Source organism: Chenopodium album, chromosome 4, assembly GCF_948465745.1.
Source record: "Chenopodium album chromosome 4, dcCheAlbu1.1, whole genome shotgun sequence".
Lineage (NCBI taxonomy): Eukaryota > Viridiplantae > Streptophyta > Magnoliopsida > Caryophyllales > Amaranthaceae > Chenopodium > Chenopodium album.
The window spans coordinates 9898705-9916570 of NC_137837.1; the positions used below are offsets into that span (position 1 = coordinate 9898705).

A 17866-nucleotide genomic window follows, 5' to 3' on the forward strand; every position below is an offset into this window, starting at 1 on the left:
TATGAAAATTATGTTGCTGAAATTCTTGCTCAGGGTATGAAGATGTGTGAAATCCTTTAGGCTAATGTCTTGATTGAAAAATTGCCTGATTCCTGGTCTGATTATAGAAATCACCTCAAGCATAAAAAGAGGGATCTAACCCTAGAAGAACTTGTGAGCCACATGAAGATTGAGGAAGCCAATAGGCTTAAGGATGTTTCCTCTAAGCCTAAAAATGTGTTAGCAATCAAGGCTAACCTTGTTGAATCTGGTGCTGACTCTGACAAGAAAGCAAATGATAATCGTGCCAAGAAGGGGAACTCTGAGAAGAAGGGAAATCTCCAAGCTAAGGGCAAGATTGGGAAGAAAGTCACTGGCAAGTGTTGGTCATGTGGTGAAGTGGGGCACTTTGCTTCACAGTGCAAAAACAAGAAGAAGAAAAATCTGAAATCGAGTGGAGGAATCAAGGGTCATGCTCATCTGGTTGAGAATGAGGATGAAGATGTCATTGCTGCAGTTGTTTCTGAAGTCAATCTGGTTGAGAACAACAGTGAATGGATCGTGGACACTGGTGCATCTAAACACTTCTGTGCTAACAAGGACATGTTTGTCAGTATGGAAGATGCAAAGGAAGGTGAACAAGTCTACATGGGAAATTCAAGCAGCTCTGAGGTACTTGGAAAGGGCAAAGTGGTTCTGAAGCTAACTTCAGGGAAGACCTTGGCTCTTCACAATGTGCTATATGTTCCTTCTCTTCGTAGAAATTTAATTTCTGGTGCTTTGTTGAACAAAGTAGGAGTTAAGTTAGTTTTTTATGCTAATAAACTTGTGTTAACCCGTAATGGGGAGTATGTTGGAAAGGGTTACCTTAGTGGGGGCCTATTTGTTCTTGAGATTGTAACTGTTCCTTCAATGAATAAGATTTCTACTCCTGCTTATATTGTTGATTCCTTTGAATTATGGCATAGTAGATTGGGTCATGTTGGTGCAACAAAATTGAAACAAATGAAAAGTTTAAATTTGCTCCCAAATATGTCATTAGATGAATTTGAAAAATGTGAAGTGTGTGCGGAGTCTAAATTCGTGAAGAAACCCTATAAATATGTCACGAAGAGAGAGACCACACCACTTGAGCTAATTCATTCAGATTTAGCAGACTTTAAGAACTTGGAAAGTAGAGGCGGGAAACGCTACTATATCACCTTCGTTGATGATTGTTCTAGATATAGCAGGGTGTATCTTTTGAGGACGAAGGATGAAGCTGAGTCCAAGTTTCTTGTGTACAAGGCAGAGGTAGAAAATCAGTTGGAGCGGAAAATAAAAAGAGTTCGCTCAGATAGGGGTGGAGAGTATGGCTCCGATTTCCTCAAGGACTTATGTGAAAGTGAGGGAATAATTCACGAAGTTTCGGCCCCGTACACTACGCAGCAAAATGGTGTGGCAGAGAGGAAAAATAGGACCTTGAAGGAAATGATGAATGCAATGCTCCTAAGTTCCGGGTTGCCAGACAATTTGTGGGGTGAAGCGGTTCTATTAGCTAATTATGTACAGAACAGAGTAACTCACAAGAAGTTAGACAAGACTCCATATGAAATATGGAAGGGTTATGTTCCAAACTTGAATCACATGAAAGTGTGGGGGTGTCTAGCTAAGGTGGGCTATCCATCGTTCAAGCGCTCAACTATAGGTTATAGGACCTATGATACAGTATTCATTGGCTACGCTGAGAATAGTGCCGCATACAGGTTTATGAGTCTGGAAGATCGCTCTATATATGAATCTCGTGATGCAGAGTTCTTTGAACAGGTATTTCCTTTGAAGAAAAATTTTGTTACTAACGATGTTTCTTCAGTTCCTTCATCTGCAGAGCCAGAAGATACTTCCCCTAGGATTGAAAGTGAGATTCAACCTAGGAGAAGTAAAAGGAAAAGAGTGGAGACAAGCTTTGGACCTGATTTCCTAACAGCCTTTATAGCAGAGTGCGGAAATTAAGGTGAGTTCGAAGATGATCTAGATGAGATCATGCTGTGTCTACAGGTTGTGGATGAAGATCCAAAATCGTTTGAAGAAGCTATGAGTTCAGTGGATGCAACCTTCTGAAAGGAAGCTGTAAACGGTGAGCTTGACTCAATCATGTCAAATGGAACCTGGGAGCTTGTGGACCTGCCAAAAGGGAGCAGAGCTATTGGGTGCAAGTGGATTTTCAAGAGAAAAATGAGAACCGATGGCACCGTGGAAAGGTTCAAAGCTAGATTGGTGATAAGAGGATTCACTCAAAAATTTGGCCTTGATTATTTTTATACTTATTCTCCGATGACTAAAATTGCCACCATTCGTGTTTTGTTTGCTTTAGCTTCATCTTACAACTTGATTGTGCATCAGATAGATGTTAAGACAGCTTTTCTGAATGGCGATTTGGAGGAGGAGATCTACATGGAGCAACCTCCGGGTTTTGTAGTTCCTGGGATGGAGAATAAGGTGTGCAGACTAAAGAAATCCTTATATGGCTTGAAACAAGCTCCGAAGCAATGGTATGAAAAATTTCATAAAACTATTCTTAGTTTTGGTTTTGTTGTCAATGGTAGTGATTCATGTGTGTACTCTAAGATGTTTGGTGCGCAATGTGTGATATTATGCCTGTATGTTGACGACATGCTCCTGTTTGGCACAAACATGTGTATCATAAATGAAACTAAGAAATATTTAAATTCAAAGTTCGAGATGAAGGATTTGGGAGAGGTAGATGTGATCCTTGGTGTTAAAGTTACTAAAACCAAGAAAGGGTATTTTCTGTCTCAGTCTCATTATGTGGAGAAAATTCTGAAGAACTTTAATTGTTTTGATTTGCCTCCATTGAGAACTCCTTTTGATCCTTCTGGAGCTTTGGTGAAAAATGTGGGGGACGATGTGTCTCAAACTGAATATGCTAAGGTGCTTGGTAGTCTGATGTTTTAGATGAATTGCACTCGCCCTGATATTGCTTTTGCTGTTAGTAGACTTAGTCGCTATACTCATTGTTCTAGTGAGCAACATTGGGTTGCTTTGAGGCGTGTGCTCAGATATCTATGTGGAACCATGTCTTGGGGATTGAATTTTGTTGGTCATCTTTTGGTTCTTGAAGGGTATTGTGATGCAAATTGGGTAACGAATAGTGATGAAACAAGCTCTACAAGTGGCTATGTGTTTACCCTTAGTGGGGGTGCAGTTTCATGGAAGTCTGGTAAGCAGACGTGTATAGCTAGATCAACTATGGAAGCTGATTTCATTGCATTGGATCTTGCTACACAAGAGGCAGATTGGTTGAGAAATTTGCTGATTGATATTCCTTTGTGGGGTAAGCCGTCACCATCAGTATCTATGCATTGTGATTCACAAGCCGCTATATGTGTTGCTAAAAATAGCGTTTACAACGGTAAGAAAAGGCACATAAGAGTCAGACACGAGTCTGTGAGGCAGTTTATTGTGAATGGGGTTATTTCGTTGGACTATGTTCGAACAGAGAAAAACCTGGCAGACCCTTTTACTAAGGGTTTGAGTCGTAGACTAGTGGTGGAGTCATCAGCTGGTATGGGTTTAGGACCTTTGTTGTAATGACTTGAAATGGTAGCTATTCTAGCTATGTGACATGATACATTGGTTATAATAAATCAAGAACCTGTTTTGGTTACTTTGTTTCATTGCAATGAATCATGTGGATTTGTTATATGTGTATCATGTGTTTGAATCTATTACTCTATAAGAGTGGTAAGTTGATTATGTTAGGGTGAGTTTATCTCTTAATGTCATTAGTCCAGCTGTTTTCTGAGCAGGGATAGGTGGAGGTTCTTAAAGAGTTAAGACCTTTGTCCCAGTGGCTCCTAAAACAGGATAAATAATGACACCGAAGTTGAAGGGTTGAACTTATGTTCTTAATGTTCTAGTTCCACTGCATGGATTTCTTAGGTTTGCAAGGTGCTTAAACATGTTTAAGCCTGTAGGGAAAGACCTTTGAATTTGCTGGGAACGTGTGTGAGTAACACATAGGATGAACACCTACGTGAGCACGAGAGGTGGCCTCTCTCAAGGGAAGACTGAAGTATTGTTTTCCTGAAGTACTCATAAGAGCCCAAGTGTTGGCCAAGATTGGCGGAGTTGCTTAAGCTCTAAAGTCAAGGTATGTGCATTCAAGGTCCCTTCCTCGCTCCTAGGAGTTCAAATCTTAGGATACTCACTAGGGAAGTGTTGAAAACCTTGTGCACTAATGTGTTAGTTCAAACCTTTGGATACTAGCATTTAAGTACTAAGACTTTCATTTACTGTTCAGATTTCATGTTGAAGATCCGCTCGCATTAGTGGGGGATTGTTGGAAATAGTAATGCAATCGGATGACTCGCGCCCGATCGGGCGGCTCTCGACCGATCGGGCGAAGGTGGTTAAGGAAAAATCGGGAACTCTCGCGCCCGATCGGGCGGGCTTCGCCTGACCGGGCGACGGACAAGAGTTTTTCTACGAGATCTCTCGCGCCCGATCGGGCGGGCTTCGCCCGACCGGGCGGCGGACTCAAGTTTTTGACGAGCCTGATCGGGCGGCTTCGCCCGATGGCTCGCCTGGAATGGGGATTTCAGATCGCCAGACCGGGCGGTGTCCACCCGATCGGGTGCGACACTACGTCTGGAAAAACCTGATCTCGCGCCCGATCGGGCCCGCCTTTTTTCCTAGGTCGGTTTGATTACGTGTTTCCTTTTCTAGGACTCATATAAATACGAGTCTTACCTTTTCGTGACATTATTCACTTTTCTAGCCGAAAACACAAACCTACCTTTTGAGATCTGAACAGTTCTTGAGCAATTCCACTCTTCGAGCTCAGGTGCACGGATTACGGAGAGAGTTGCGTTAAACTTGGGGGCGTGCGTCACTAGGAAACTTGTACCGGTGGTGGCGTATTTCGCTTCTAAGGCAGTGGATTATTGTTCCACGGCGCGACTGTGAGTTTGAGATCTTCAATCCAGGAAAGTTCTAATCTTTTATTGTTTGTTATTGATTTCAACAGTTATTTTACCAACATCTTAAATGCCATGGGTGATAGAGAAAGGGAGAACGAACATATTTAAATGTTTAACGATTACTTCGTAGTTAATTCAGTAAATAACGAGAAACAACTCCATTAGAACAAACTATTGCAACATGAAAACGGTACTTGAGGGGATCAATATTTCCGGCGACAAAGAGAATTGATTTAACTTAACATGGTACTATGGCAAAATCAATACATGTAAATAAACATATTCCTTTGAGATTATAGACACTTAGGCAAGACTACATAATAGTATAATACATATCCTCTTATACAACTTCGACAACAATGGTATAACCATTTTACAAATTGCTTATCATCATAAGCCATTTCCTTAACTAACACATATAGTCACTAGTACTTGACAAGTTGACATTGTCTACAGCACCAAACGAGGATATTTGTGATTTTCAACTTGAAATAATCACATGAAAAAAAAAAATAGAATTTACACAGCCTATGTATGTTCAAGTGATCCAAAAGAAAGTTTAAGACCTCAAACGTCCGTTTGCCTTCTTGTCTGGGAGTCTTGCTCAGTCCATCTTCGGCTTTCTTCCCACAACTGGTTTTCCAACCCTAACTTCCGGAGCTCCATAAGCCCTCGCTCAACTATAAAAAAGAAACAGACAAAAGACATAATTAAGGGTATGCAGCTGACAGAATAACATATAGAGCTTGATCAATGTGCCTAATGACTATGATGACACATATGAAGAGGCTTCACATATCTGGACAAGCATGGCTATCCACAAAAATCAGGCAGACAAATCTGAGATATTAAAGACAAAGAATCCAAATATTAATATGATGTACAAGTATGACTTTGTAGCGGTTGTTAGTGCAGAAACTTGAACCTGGAGCAAAAGCAAAAAAAATTCTCAAAGGCCAAGAATAAAGTCAGAAGTAGAAAGGTTTTGCAGCAAAAATTATTCTTGGCTGCGGTCGTGCTCACAGGCACAAAAAAATTTTGTCACAAAGAAAGTACCCTCTGAAATAAACATGAATAATTACAGTTTGAACAAATAGTAAACTCCTGCAGCCATATATGATTACAAGATTTGTTCATTGGCATAAACAAAATACACCTCTTCTGAGGGCTACTGTCAGCAATGGTGAATACAATCAGCAACAATCAATTAGTTGAGCATGCAATAAAATGGTAAACGAAATATAATTTATGAGTGAAACTCAACCAGTATGCATTTACTAGACATCATCAAAAAGGACTGTACAAAATTATAAGATGGACTAAAACTTCAAAGAGAAGAGAATACGAATTTATGGTATTTTATCACACACTTTAAATATAAATTGCCATTTCATTTTTCTCATGTTTTGAATTTTATCCTACTTACATCATAGAATGCTTCTCAAAGACTGTACCACCCTCCACCACATATAATACGATTATACGAGAGTAGTGAGTTACTTTATTATTTCAAACAAATGGGACAAATTTTTTTAGGTTACTATGTGTTGGATAAGTAGAACCAGAATTTCTTCAGGTGTTCCCTATGTTCTCACCCAATGCAGTGTTGCCCATCCCTCCTCAATGTGATGATTTGCCAAAGAAATTCCTCCATTTTTTCACATGTACATTAGCTCGTATTAGTCCACAAAGTAGTTAAGACTCTCCAATAAAGCTTAGATGAAAATGATAAAGCTTTTCTATCAAACTAAAATTTCAAAATGTCCCTGTACCAGACTACCAGCTTAAGATTTCTGCTCTCTTTCAGAATTTATTTCAACATTAGATCAAACAATTGAGTGTCTAGATGCAAACAGTCTATACATATGACTTTTCATTGATAAGCAAAGAGAGAAATAAGATACCATCAACTGCATCATGTGAGGAACTTGCTCGTGCACTATGGTTGATCCAAAAGTGCAGGCGCTCATCTGCTATGTCTGGTTCTAGACCATGGTTTCTAGCTCTTCTCCAGAAATAAATCAGCCAAGCCTGGTAGTACCAAAAAAAAAAAGATCCATCTATTGTTTAGAAAGGAGCAGTAAAATAAAAATTGAATATTATGGAATGATTGAACACCCTAAAAAAGGTTACAAAAATGAAAAGGCAGAGGAGCTTCTATGAAATCCAGCTTAATTGGGCTCTCTGTGATATTTGTCTGGACAAATGGAGCTCGCGAAAGTAAGAAGGGAAATCTTCTCTGTATAACAAACACTAAGTGCCCAACACTAGGATGAGTTCAAGGGGCCAAGGCTTTTCAATAAAAAATAAAAAAAAAATCTGAGAATCAAAACTATGCTAAGCCACATTTCCAAATAGAGAATCAAAATTGAGACTTCAATCATCAAAATGAGAGACAAACTCTTTCTTCATATATTTTTGAAATACTATACAGAGCATACACCATTTTCTTAAATTCACTAGCCAAACATGCAAAAATAAGGACTAAAGACAAAGATGATAGAAAGACATCAGACTGAAAAAAATTTCTAATAATCTCATTATGTTAGAATTTAAAATAAAATTTGTGCATGCATTTTCTTCAAGTACTTGTTCCCAAAAAACATTTGAGGAATAACAAGCATTATTTCTTACATGAATTTCAAACTTGTAATTGAGGTTGTGGTTAAAGTGTATGGATTACCAGAGAAATTATTTTAAAGCATGCTGAATGAAAATTCTACTCCTTTTTTCCCGTTTGTATCATTCTATTTACAGAAATATATAAAGCTAAGCATTCCAGGCAATGAATAATTGCCCACAACTAAAGAACTACTACGTCATCACCAATTATATAAGCTTCTGAAAGTAATATAATACAAATGGGAAAACAAAATGGATCAGATTGAGAATACATATATGTTTAATATGAGGCTGGATACTACATCCTCCGTTTCACTAAAATTGCAACAGTTGCTGATTTGGATGTTACAGAAAAATTGCAACACTGCTCTTTTCGATAACTTTTACAACTTAACCCATATAATTTACCCATACAGTCATACTCGACCCATTTACTTTCAATATTCTTAATTTTTGTATAATCACATAGGTTAGTGACCCCAATTGCTACCTCTCTCCTCTACCCTAATATATTGTGCCACTTGTGAATGTTGCAATTTCAGTGAAACAAGGAAGTATTAGGAAAGAAAAAAAAAAGCTGCAATTTCCATTCATTACAAAGAACAAGTAATAACTATATGTATACACAAATATGGATTGAAGAAAAGCTTGGCAATGTTACATCATACCTGCTTGAATTGCACTTCTTCAGTCTCCTCTTGACTCAGATCTGAAATAAGCCCAGACTTGGATAATTAATTACAGACATAAATTAAGAATAAACTGACAATTTAAATCATGCCTCTTTTCTCCATTTGTTTCTTGATTCCTACCTAGTGCTACACCCTGCAAATCATTTTCTTCATATCATTAACTCCCTTTATCTAAGTCATTTTTGACCTCCCTTAAATCCTTTTTTGAAATACATTGTCCCAATTCCTTGCTAGTGCATCCTCAAGGATGTCTAACATTCCCAAACCAATGTATCCAGTTCTCCCTTATCAATCCTAAATATCCGTACATCAGCTTTTGCTCAAATATTTACATTCCTTATTTTATCCCTTAGGGGGTTCCCACACATCAATCTCAACATACTCATCACTATTATACTCGTCTTCTAAATATGCTCCTTCCATAAACATTTTGACCCACACAATAATGCCTATCTAACTGCCATCCTATTGAACTTTTCTTTCATCTTAAAAGGCACACAACGATTGCATAATAACCCAATCACTTCACTCTGATCCACTAAAGAGTTAAGACACCCAAACTTAGTTAGTTAGTTTTATGAGTTACATCCAGGCTGGTATCTCCATTCCTTTCCAAAATGAATCCTAGATACATATGACATTCTCTAATTGTTTGTCTCCTTACAAAAAAAATTTATAGCGAAATTGAAAATAGGATTGGGAAGTTGAGGATGGATGAGAGGAAAGTAAATAAGAGGTAAGGAAGAGGGAGGAAAATGTGGTTTCCTTTCTTTTGTACAGGAAATGTTTTCTACCATAGAGAGTATAATTTTCCACCCCTTCACAAACCAAAAAAAGGAAACAAGAAAAATGGGAGAATTATTTTCCATGAAAACATTTTATGTCAAACCAGACACATCCTAAACCTAAAACCTCATGCTTCTAACTATTGTCTCCACGCTCCAACTTAGCATTACCTCCAGCTCTGTTCTCATCAAACAACACTAGTCATCTGCAAATAGTAAACACTCGTACACAGAAAACCATGTCCACACCTATCCAATGGGTAGCCTGTAGCCACCGGCATTAATGTAGAGGTACTGGCGACAAACCAAAAATTTACTTCATGGCTACATGGGTTAAGTAAAAAATGTGAAAGAAAAAACTTGCAATATGTTTATCAATTCTCTAAGGATTAGAATTTCAATGGATAAAATATCTGTAAAGATGCAACTCACCAAACGCTTCTGCAAATTTCATACTCGGAGATCTCGAGTCATCTGTAAAGTAAAGTGGGAAAATTGTTCAGTAAAAATGATCTGGAACAAGCATGAAATATTCTGCATGGCAAACTAGATTAAGAAAGTACCAGCTTTACATGAAGTAAACTCTTGAGAGGAGTCATAAGCTAACCTGGTATAATAAGATACAATCTAGTGATAGTTTCAAATGTGCTCTGTCATAAGCTAAGCTGGTCTAATAAGACACAATCTAGTGACAGTTTCAATTGTGCTTGTGGGCAATCTCTCAGGGTAGAAGTTGCCATTATTTGTCAGAAAGCAACATATTATAGAGAGTTGGTTCCCTTCAAGGTCAATCAAAGAACTATAAGGGAGAAGACCTCTCTGGTCTCCTTTTGATCGCCAAACGTCTATTCAATACCAGTATACACATCGTCCAAAGACATGGAATAAAACTTAGATATAACATCTTATGTTGCCTAACATGGCCTTATTAGAGATACTTTAATAGTGAATGCCAAGACAAACCCTATTCATCAACTCCATTCAACCAAATAATAAAAGGCACATATATTGTACCTGGTGAATACTTTTTGGAGCTGAGAGGCAGAGAGGGTAACACTTACCTTGTTTAGGGTTTAGTGTTAGTACTATGGTCATCAAAGTTCAACCTAAACAATTTTGATTTTTACATAAAAACACAATCACCCACATAAATAAGCCCACTTTTGGCTTGTGTTTGTTTTGGGCTCTAATAATGTATTTCCCTTTGATGGTTTGACCCTTCCAAGAAGACAAGGAGGGAGTCGAGGGAGGAAGATAGGCTCCAGATGTTATGTTGATGCATAATGTTTTAGCCCATTTAGGTTTTTTTTTTTTTTTGGTGGATTGATGGTGTTTGGTGATGTATCATAACTTCATAAGCCCTTATATTGGGAAGAAAAAAAAAAATTTTATTTTCCAAAGAAAAAAAAATTCATAAAACAAAAAATGTGATAAATTCTTCAAATTTGGTCCCTATGATGGACCAGTTACAAATGATTTACCATCTGAGCACGTTTTTTATTTACAATCTTTGAAATATAACCATCAACTGCAGAAATGCTTCACAATAATAAGAGCCAACACAATTTATTGAGTAGCTTTTGTATAAAAATCCAGCATGTACCAGGGACATGCCCTTGTTTTAACGTGCATGTGAGCACTTTAGGCATGACATTAGTCTCTTTGTTAAGTGGTCACTGAGGTATAATAACAACTAAGCAATAACATCACAAGTGTGCTTAATGCATGAAAATAAGGAGAACAGCAATAGTTTGCAAACCTGTAAAAACAGGTTTCTTCATATTTCTCCGTCTATGCTGAGCCATTGCAACCCTGATGGCATCTTCCACCTTCAAGGAAATCAAATAAAAATTTACGCTTACAATAACAGCTAATCTCTTCTGCGTCCCATAATAGAAAATAAAAACCAGCTCAAACTCAGCAAATGTCTAGTTTTGCAGGCAGAGAGCATAAAAACAAGGGATGCCTCATCTCATAGAAATAAACATGCATTCAAAGGATCAAAAGTCTATACAATTTCTAATAATTATGCAAGCAGGAAATAAAAAAAATGCACAAGTATAGTAGAGTTTCAGAATTAGGAGTAGTTCTAATGAAAAATATGGCATCAACCTTAAGTACAGATAGTTCCCTCAGACCTCTCTCTACCATTAGCATGCTCTCAGCGCTTCCTTCTCCTGAAAGTTCACTGGCTTCACGGATTGTGTTTTCCCTTTTCTCATCATTGTTAGCTGCACATAAGTAGACAGTGGATTGATTAGAACACGAGGGAGTTTCTTACATATGATGTCTTTTACATTAAATAGTTCACTTGGTGCCAATACATAGTCTACATTCACAATCAGAATTGCTTTTAAGTTTTTATTTTTCCACATGATTTGGTTAAGGACAACTAATACCATAAACCCTCTTCTATGCACATACCACAGACCAGAAAACCCCTCAGCTGGACCTTCCAGGAATGCAAGAGTCATCGCTGACCATCAGTGTTCCAACCTTAGCCCAATGATGGCACTCTGACAAGTGAGATATATAGGCCATGCTCATCTATGGCTCAATTACAGGTTTGGAGAGCCTGGGGATCACCAAGGAAGCAAGGGGAAGTGGAAAGGAGGAAGGATTAATCCATCTCTGAGAATCCCAAAATGCCCTTTACAAGATCATAGTACTAAACTACTTATACCTAAAGATGTATGACACCTTAGAAGGGGATATAAAAAAAAAAAAAAAAACCCTGTATTGAGTCTGACATTTTTGAAGAGTGAGTATTTTACTGGGGGATAATATGTCAGAAAATAATCCTTGAAAAATTATTATTTCAGTAATATTCAGAAGCAATATATAATGATATATTTGCAGTAATAACATACGAAAAGAACAATATTTCTGCACCTGAGTGACTGTCTTCCTTTGCTTTCTGTCCTGCAGCAATAACAATCTCAACAGGTAGAGGGGCAAAGGATGACCAATATTCAAGTTTGGCTTCCGCAATATCTGGATAGATACCTTAGAAATGTATAGAGCCATATATCAGCTTTCATTATTTGCATTATAAAAAAACAAAAACAAAAGAAGACAATTATTAGATGTCAACAGGCTCTTGCTAAATTAATCAATTACCATATCGTACACATAAACTCCAGTATCGAGCAAGCCAACACCTCTTAAGAACCACCTCTTCCTATTCCAACGTTATGAACCATGTAAATATAATTGGAAACAGCTATAATAAGACATGAAAGAAGAGTAGAGCTCAAACCATCTCTTCCTTAGTCAACATTAATCTATGAACCATGGACCGAAGGGATCTTAATTCAGACTCGGACTCCTGGAGTTGATCAAGTGCAGAAATTGCCTCATCCCTTGCAGTCTATTCAAAATAAAGTGTCATTTTATCTATTAAAAAGCATGAAAAGAAAATATAGCCGCTGAAAGAAAGGTAGCCAGAGAAGGTAAAATTGGATACCTCTGCCTCTATCCTAAGTGCCACAACATCTCCAGTTTTGCCACCATATTTTTGTGAAGCAACTCTGAGTGCAGCCTGCACATGAAGAAAGAGGTGGATGATGGCTTTATAAAGATTAAGTAACCCAAGGCAAATGTTTCAAAACTATGGCATACTATAGGCAAATACAATAGCACAGTTAGGATAACAGACCTCCCTTTGCTGTAAGGCTGCCTCTTTTCTGAAGAGTAAAAAAGATATCAGCCATTTAACCATAATTAAACATTAAAACTAAGCATATAAAGGTGTTTAAAATAATGCTTGCCTGTTTAAAAGCCGAGCTTCCATAGTCACACCCTCTCCGAGATTAGCAACCTAAAACCAAGGAAGCATGCATTTAAATGGAAAAATGGAAAACTACTGAAAGTTGTATGATTAGTCAAAATAACATATTGAGATTTAAAATCAATAATTACAACATCCAAAAGATTTATAGTTGAAGGTTTCCAAAAGACTTACGGAAAACACCCATTATCGAATATCTAATGTGCATACTCTTCTCAAAAGGGGTTTTGTTTGATAATGTATTTCCCATCCAAGAATCAATTTACTAAGGAGACTCACCCACCCTTCTAATCTAAATCGAAACACTACCACTCAAACAATTGCATTAAAGAAGACAAAAGGGATCCATTCAAAACCTTCTACCACTTTGTCCAGAGAGTAAGAAGAAAAGGGGGGAAAAAAAAGGGCCTTCTACCTTTATCCTCTAAAACAAAAATGGCAAGTGTTTCAATATTTCTCTTTTAATAGAGCCAGCATGTTAACAGTATTATCCAATTGGTTAAATCAACTTGTTGCCAATGTAAAATTATGTACCTCCAAGAACTGGATGAGAACAAACCTTGCACTTGCATTCTTTTTCAAAATCAGTCGATTCATACTATCGCTTTTAATCAACTGATTATCTAAAATGTTTCAAATATATTCACGTTACTCAAGAACTATGTATCGCTTAGAATCAACTTATTCTCTAAAATGTTTCTAATTTATTCATGTTACTCAAGAACTATGTTTTTAAGGTGAACCAGTGAGCTATGATTAACACCCTTAATTACTTCAGCCTACACTTCGCTGAACAAATATTGTTGTTTTTTAAAAAATCTGTAAATATAGAAAATTTAATAAAGAAATCCTCACAAGAAAATAATTCCTCCATGAAGAGGCCAAAATATTTCATGAGCAAATGTTTAAAGCAATATCTCAGCCAATATAATGAAGAAGTAGAGATAAAATCAGCTATCTGTTGGATTATTAGTTTCTAAGATAGTACAAGTCAGCATTGTTTATATCACTTGGTACGACAGCTTATAATAAGATTATATCCTTGTAACAACAGTGGCTCAGTAATTATCACAAAGTGGCTCACAATATGAAAAAACAACGTATTTGAGTTTCTCTAAGAATGAATCAGTGAAACAGTCATGTTAGAATCCTACTAGGTTCAAATTCAAGTTCACTAAAACTCTAAAAGTCATGTTAGGAGCTTAAAATAAAAATAAATAAAAATAAAAAACACTTCCTTGAAGAAACAAACTCAAAATGGTGACATTCTGCAAAAGGTATTGATCCATAAAGACAGAGCTTTCTCTTTATTCAAAAGCAATGAAAACCTACACTTCAATAGGCTTCCAAAGTAGAACTTTACCTGTTTCTCAAGTTGCTTAGCTCTTGCTTCAGAATCTTGAAACCGTTCCTCTGCAATTCGGAGCTGAATAAACATGCATCATAAGTGAAAGCAAAAAAAGAGACAGTAAATACCATAACTAAGAATCCCTCTGAAACCAACCCAGATTCAGTGCATTTTATGGGCTTATACAAGAATAATGTGGTGTTGTGACACATAGGGATAGCGATGGTCCCTTAGACTACCATCTAAAAATCAAGATCTTCTAGGTTAATTGCAAAACATTTGTTGAATGCCTATTGAAACTATTTTTATATACAACCAAGAATAAGTACCAAATATACCAACCATTGTCAACAATGCAACAAACCTCCAAACTCATCAAACATAAGAATAAGACCATAATTGAGAGTCAATAATATATAGAGAAGGAAAAAATAATCCAGCAATGTACTGCACCTTGTCAAGAAGACTGTCATTTTCCTCCTGTAGCATATCAAGCTGCACAAAATATTTATAATAAGATAATTAAGTATGGAGAGAAATTAAAACAGAGAGGTGAAAACTGGTAAAGAAACCAAATGAGGGAAACAGAAGAAATATAACTAAAAAGATCAGATATAAGTGAATGTATTGAAATTATCATGCACACAACTCTGAAGTGTTTGGCGTACCACAATGAAAGGTTCTCTCCAATAATAAAGCAGGAATCTAAATGCATTTTGTATAAATTAGAAAATAGAAGATTTACCTCATCTTGAAGGGCTGTTGAAGAAAGCTGATCATTAGTTTCTTTTGTCTCTCTTGATATCATGCTTCCAAAGTCCATCGACAACCTATTATATGTCAAAAAATAATAAGTATTAGTGTTAATAAGACTGGTAATGCTAAAGATAAGCTCATCAACTAAAACAAACATGTCAGCATAGTTCAGAACACACTACATATCTTCCCCAATTTAAAGTTTCACCATCTGAGAGTTTGCATTACCTCCTACTACTGACGCTACCAGCCATTGGACTCGATATAGTTGGTTGCTTCATAGATGTTTTAACAGAAGGGGGCATCATAGTAACTGACTTAATCCCTGAAGGTCGACTTGTCAAGATAGAACGAGCAGATGGAGGCTGTTCAGAAGGATTGATGGCCATGGAAGATCGCTCAGATAAATTGTGTTCCTCAGAGTTCACAGGCACAAGGGAATGAGCAGATGGTTCTCCGTTAGTTCTAACAGATAGAGATACCCTTCCATTCAAGGCATTTTGTTCTTCCACCATATCTATTGAATCCATAGAAGACCTAGATGTTTTAACTGCAGTCACTAGAGGAGTTGATGACTGCTTTGGCTCCTGAGAGTTAATGGAGGTTTGAGATAGCCGACCTGCTGAAGATGGTCTTGGTAATGGATGTTCATTGCTCTTGGCAGAGAAAGATGGACGAGGACCCATTGGAGTTCGCAGTGACGTAGGTTGGTCAGTAGCAGCTGGACGAACTGACTACAAAAGCAACACAAGATTTCTATGTAAGTTGGGTTTCCAAGAATGCAGCCACATCATTAACCCGTTCCCATATTTTATTAAAAAAAAATTATTATCCCAAGTAGAAAACACAAGATTGATGACAATCATCGCGTAAATTATTAGGCTGATGCATTCTTTTAGCACGGTTAAAATTAATACTCTTTGAGTCATAATTATCAGTATAATACTCGGAAACTAGGCCAAATTTTAGCATGCTCAACAGATCAGAAACCCCCTCTCCTAATGCATATTCTAGTACTTCACCGCTCCATCAAAACCAAGTCTCAATAAATCTTAGGAGGTAATAAAAACTGAAAGTATAAGATAATATCACTCAATCAATCATAGCTACAAGCCTACAACTAATACTTTGTAAACAATTATGTGTGTGAAAATGCTCACAAACCCTCATTTCTCTTAGAAACAAAAGAACCATATGATCATAAAAATACCTTGGGAGATCGAGGTCTACCAGGCCTTCCAGCAGCGCGCCCAAGGCCACCAAGCGAGCCCACAGGTTGATAATCAACAAGGAGATCATCCTCATCTTCATCATCATCATCGCCCGAATGAGCCATTACTTGTGCAAGTCTCTGAGCAGCCACATTTTGAGGCTTCTTCATGGCAGATACCCCAGAAGACGAAGAACGAGCATGACGGTGCACCGGTGACATAGTCACTGGAGATGCAGGGTCACTTGGGCTATCTATACTCTTTTGTCTATCATACCTTGACCTGAACCGATCCATAATTGCCAAAAATGATCATAACCTGCAATACCCAACAATAAAAAACGATCATTCATTCATTATTCATGCCATTACGCTATAAAGAAGATCAATGAATTCATTGAGGCATTTTATCAAACAGTTGGCGTGCATTACATTAGGCAAGATGAATTTCAACGCAAGATTGTAACTTTCTTCTTGGGATTTTGGTTTACGTAGTTGGGTACGTGAGATCTAACCAGGAATGATGATGTTTGTGTTTGCATGAGCGGTTTTGATTATCTTTTTCTCTTTCCTCCATTGTTTTTGGGTATATCCTGGTACGTGTAATAGCAACAGAGAGCTGTTTGCGGGTTTCTTTGAGAGCAATAACCGTTTTTTAAAATGGTTCATTTCTTTTTTATGTAAAACTTGGGTGGACAAGCATAAAATTCAAAATTTTTTATTTTTTTGGACAAACAAAGATAGCTAGAGTGAATCCTCAATAAGGCTTAACTACTCATTCTTATTGGGTAACAAATAAAGAATTTTATAATACTTCTTCTGTTTTGTAATAATCGCAACGCTTTGACTTTTGCATTATTTATATACTTACTTTGACTGTTTTTTATCAATACATAATATATGTTGTCACTTCATATATAAATTCTATATTTACTATTAATGATCAAAGTTGTGCATTGGCATATATGTCAATCAAATTGTTACGATTATAGTTTTTATTCATTATACTTGTACTACATTTTTACCAAGTATAGACCTAAATTTTATATTGAGCATATCATACATAATAATAGACATATGCTACTTTCTCATGCCAAACTTCATCATGCATTTTTAAGAGGCTCCACCCACCAATTTTTATAAATTCAATTTCAATGGTTTGGTTTTCAACAATTTAGTAGCCATAAGGAATAGCATTTTAGATACTCCATGGTACTACTTTGGATCACGCATATAACATATTCAAACTCTTCTTAAAGGCATTCTCACCATGTATTTGGTCAATTAATTTCATAACAATTTAGGCATATCAACATGAACACGTGCTATCTTTCTACGAGTAGCTAATTTGATGATTGAAGCATTCCTCACATTTACTAAGAGACAAATCGAACAACAAAATGAACAACTAATCTTGGTTATTAAATGAATCTTGCTAACGAGCACCTCAAGGACACTTGTTAGCTTTTTTCTTATTAGTGATATTTTGTAATTACGAAAATTATACATGCAATAATTTTTCTTACTTTTTATTCCTTTCTTATGTATGCATTGAGACTTCTAAAAAAAGCATTAGTATTTTTTGTTCATTTAATAATTTTTTTGTTGAGCAAAAAAACTAAAAACTAATCTTGGTTTCATAATGAGATTAGCGAATGTAATTAGGGTTGAGCAAAACTATCTGAAAATCTAATGATCCGAT

At 36.8% G+C, this 17866-nt stretch overlaps 1 protein-coding gene and 1 pseudogene across 1 annotated transcript; one reads left to right on the top strand and one right to left on the bottom strand.

The window, feature by feature from the left end:
* Positions 1–2934: 2934 nt before the first annotated feature.
* LOC145627617 (secreted RxLR effector protein 161 pseudogene) lies at positions 2935–3570 on the top strand (annotated as a pseudogene).
* Positions 3571–5371: 1801 nt separating this feature from the next.
* On the bottom strand, positions 5372–16829 carry LOC145626640 (uncharacterized). The gene is made up of 18 exons (XM_081679110.1): positions 16597–16829; positions 16165–16483; positions 15183–15688; positions 14944–15028; positions 14652–14693; positions 14214–14276; positions 12831–12880; positions 12719–12746; positions 12527–12601; positions 12320–12430; positions 12181–12241; positions 11953–12066; positions 11173–11291; positions 10820–10889; positions 9493–9534; positions 8252–8292; positions 6866–6992; positions 5372–5641 (listed from the first exon to the last, which is right to left on the bottom strand). Exons 2-18 carry the CDS (start codon positions 16459–16461, stop codon positions 5529–5531), a joined length of 1944 nt encoding a protein of 647 aa, XP_081535236.1. The 5' UTR covers positions 16462–16483; positions 16597–16829; the 3' UTR covers positions 5372–5528.
* Positions 16830–17866: the final 1037 nt, after the last annotated feature.

Excerpts from the sequence above, each read along its gene's own strand:
- LOC145626640 (XM_081679110.1), bottom strand. The coding sequence starts at position 16,461 with ATGGATCGGTTCAGGTCAAGGTATGATAGACAAAAGAGTATAGATAGC. Across the intron at positions 14,694-14,943 it reads CAACAGCCCTTCAAGATGAG|CTTGATATGCTACAGGAGGA; the intron begins GTAAATCTTCTA and ends TATTTTGTGCAG. Across the intron at positions 12,602-12,718 it reads CAGCCTTACAGCAAAGGGAG|GCTGCACTCAGAGTTGCTTC; the intron begins GTCTGTTATCCT and ends CTTCATGTGCAG.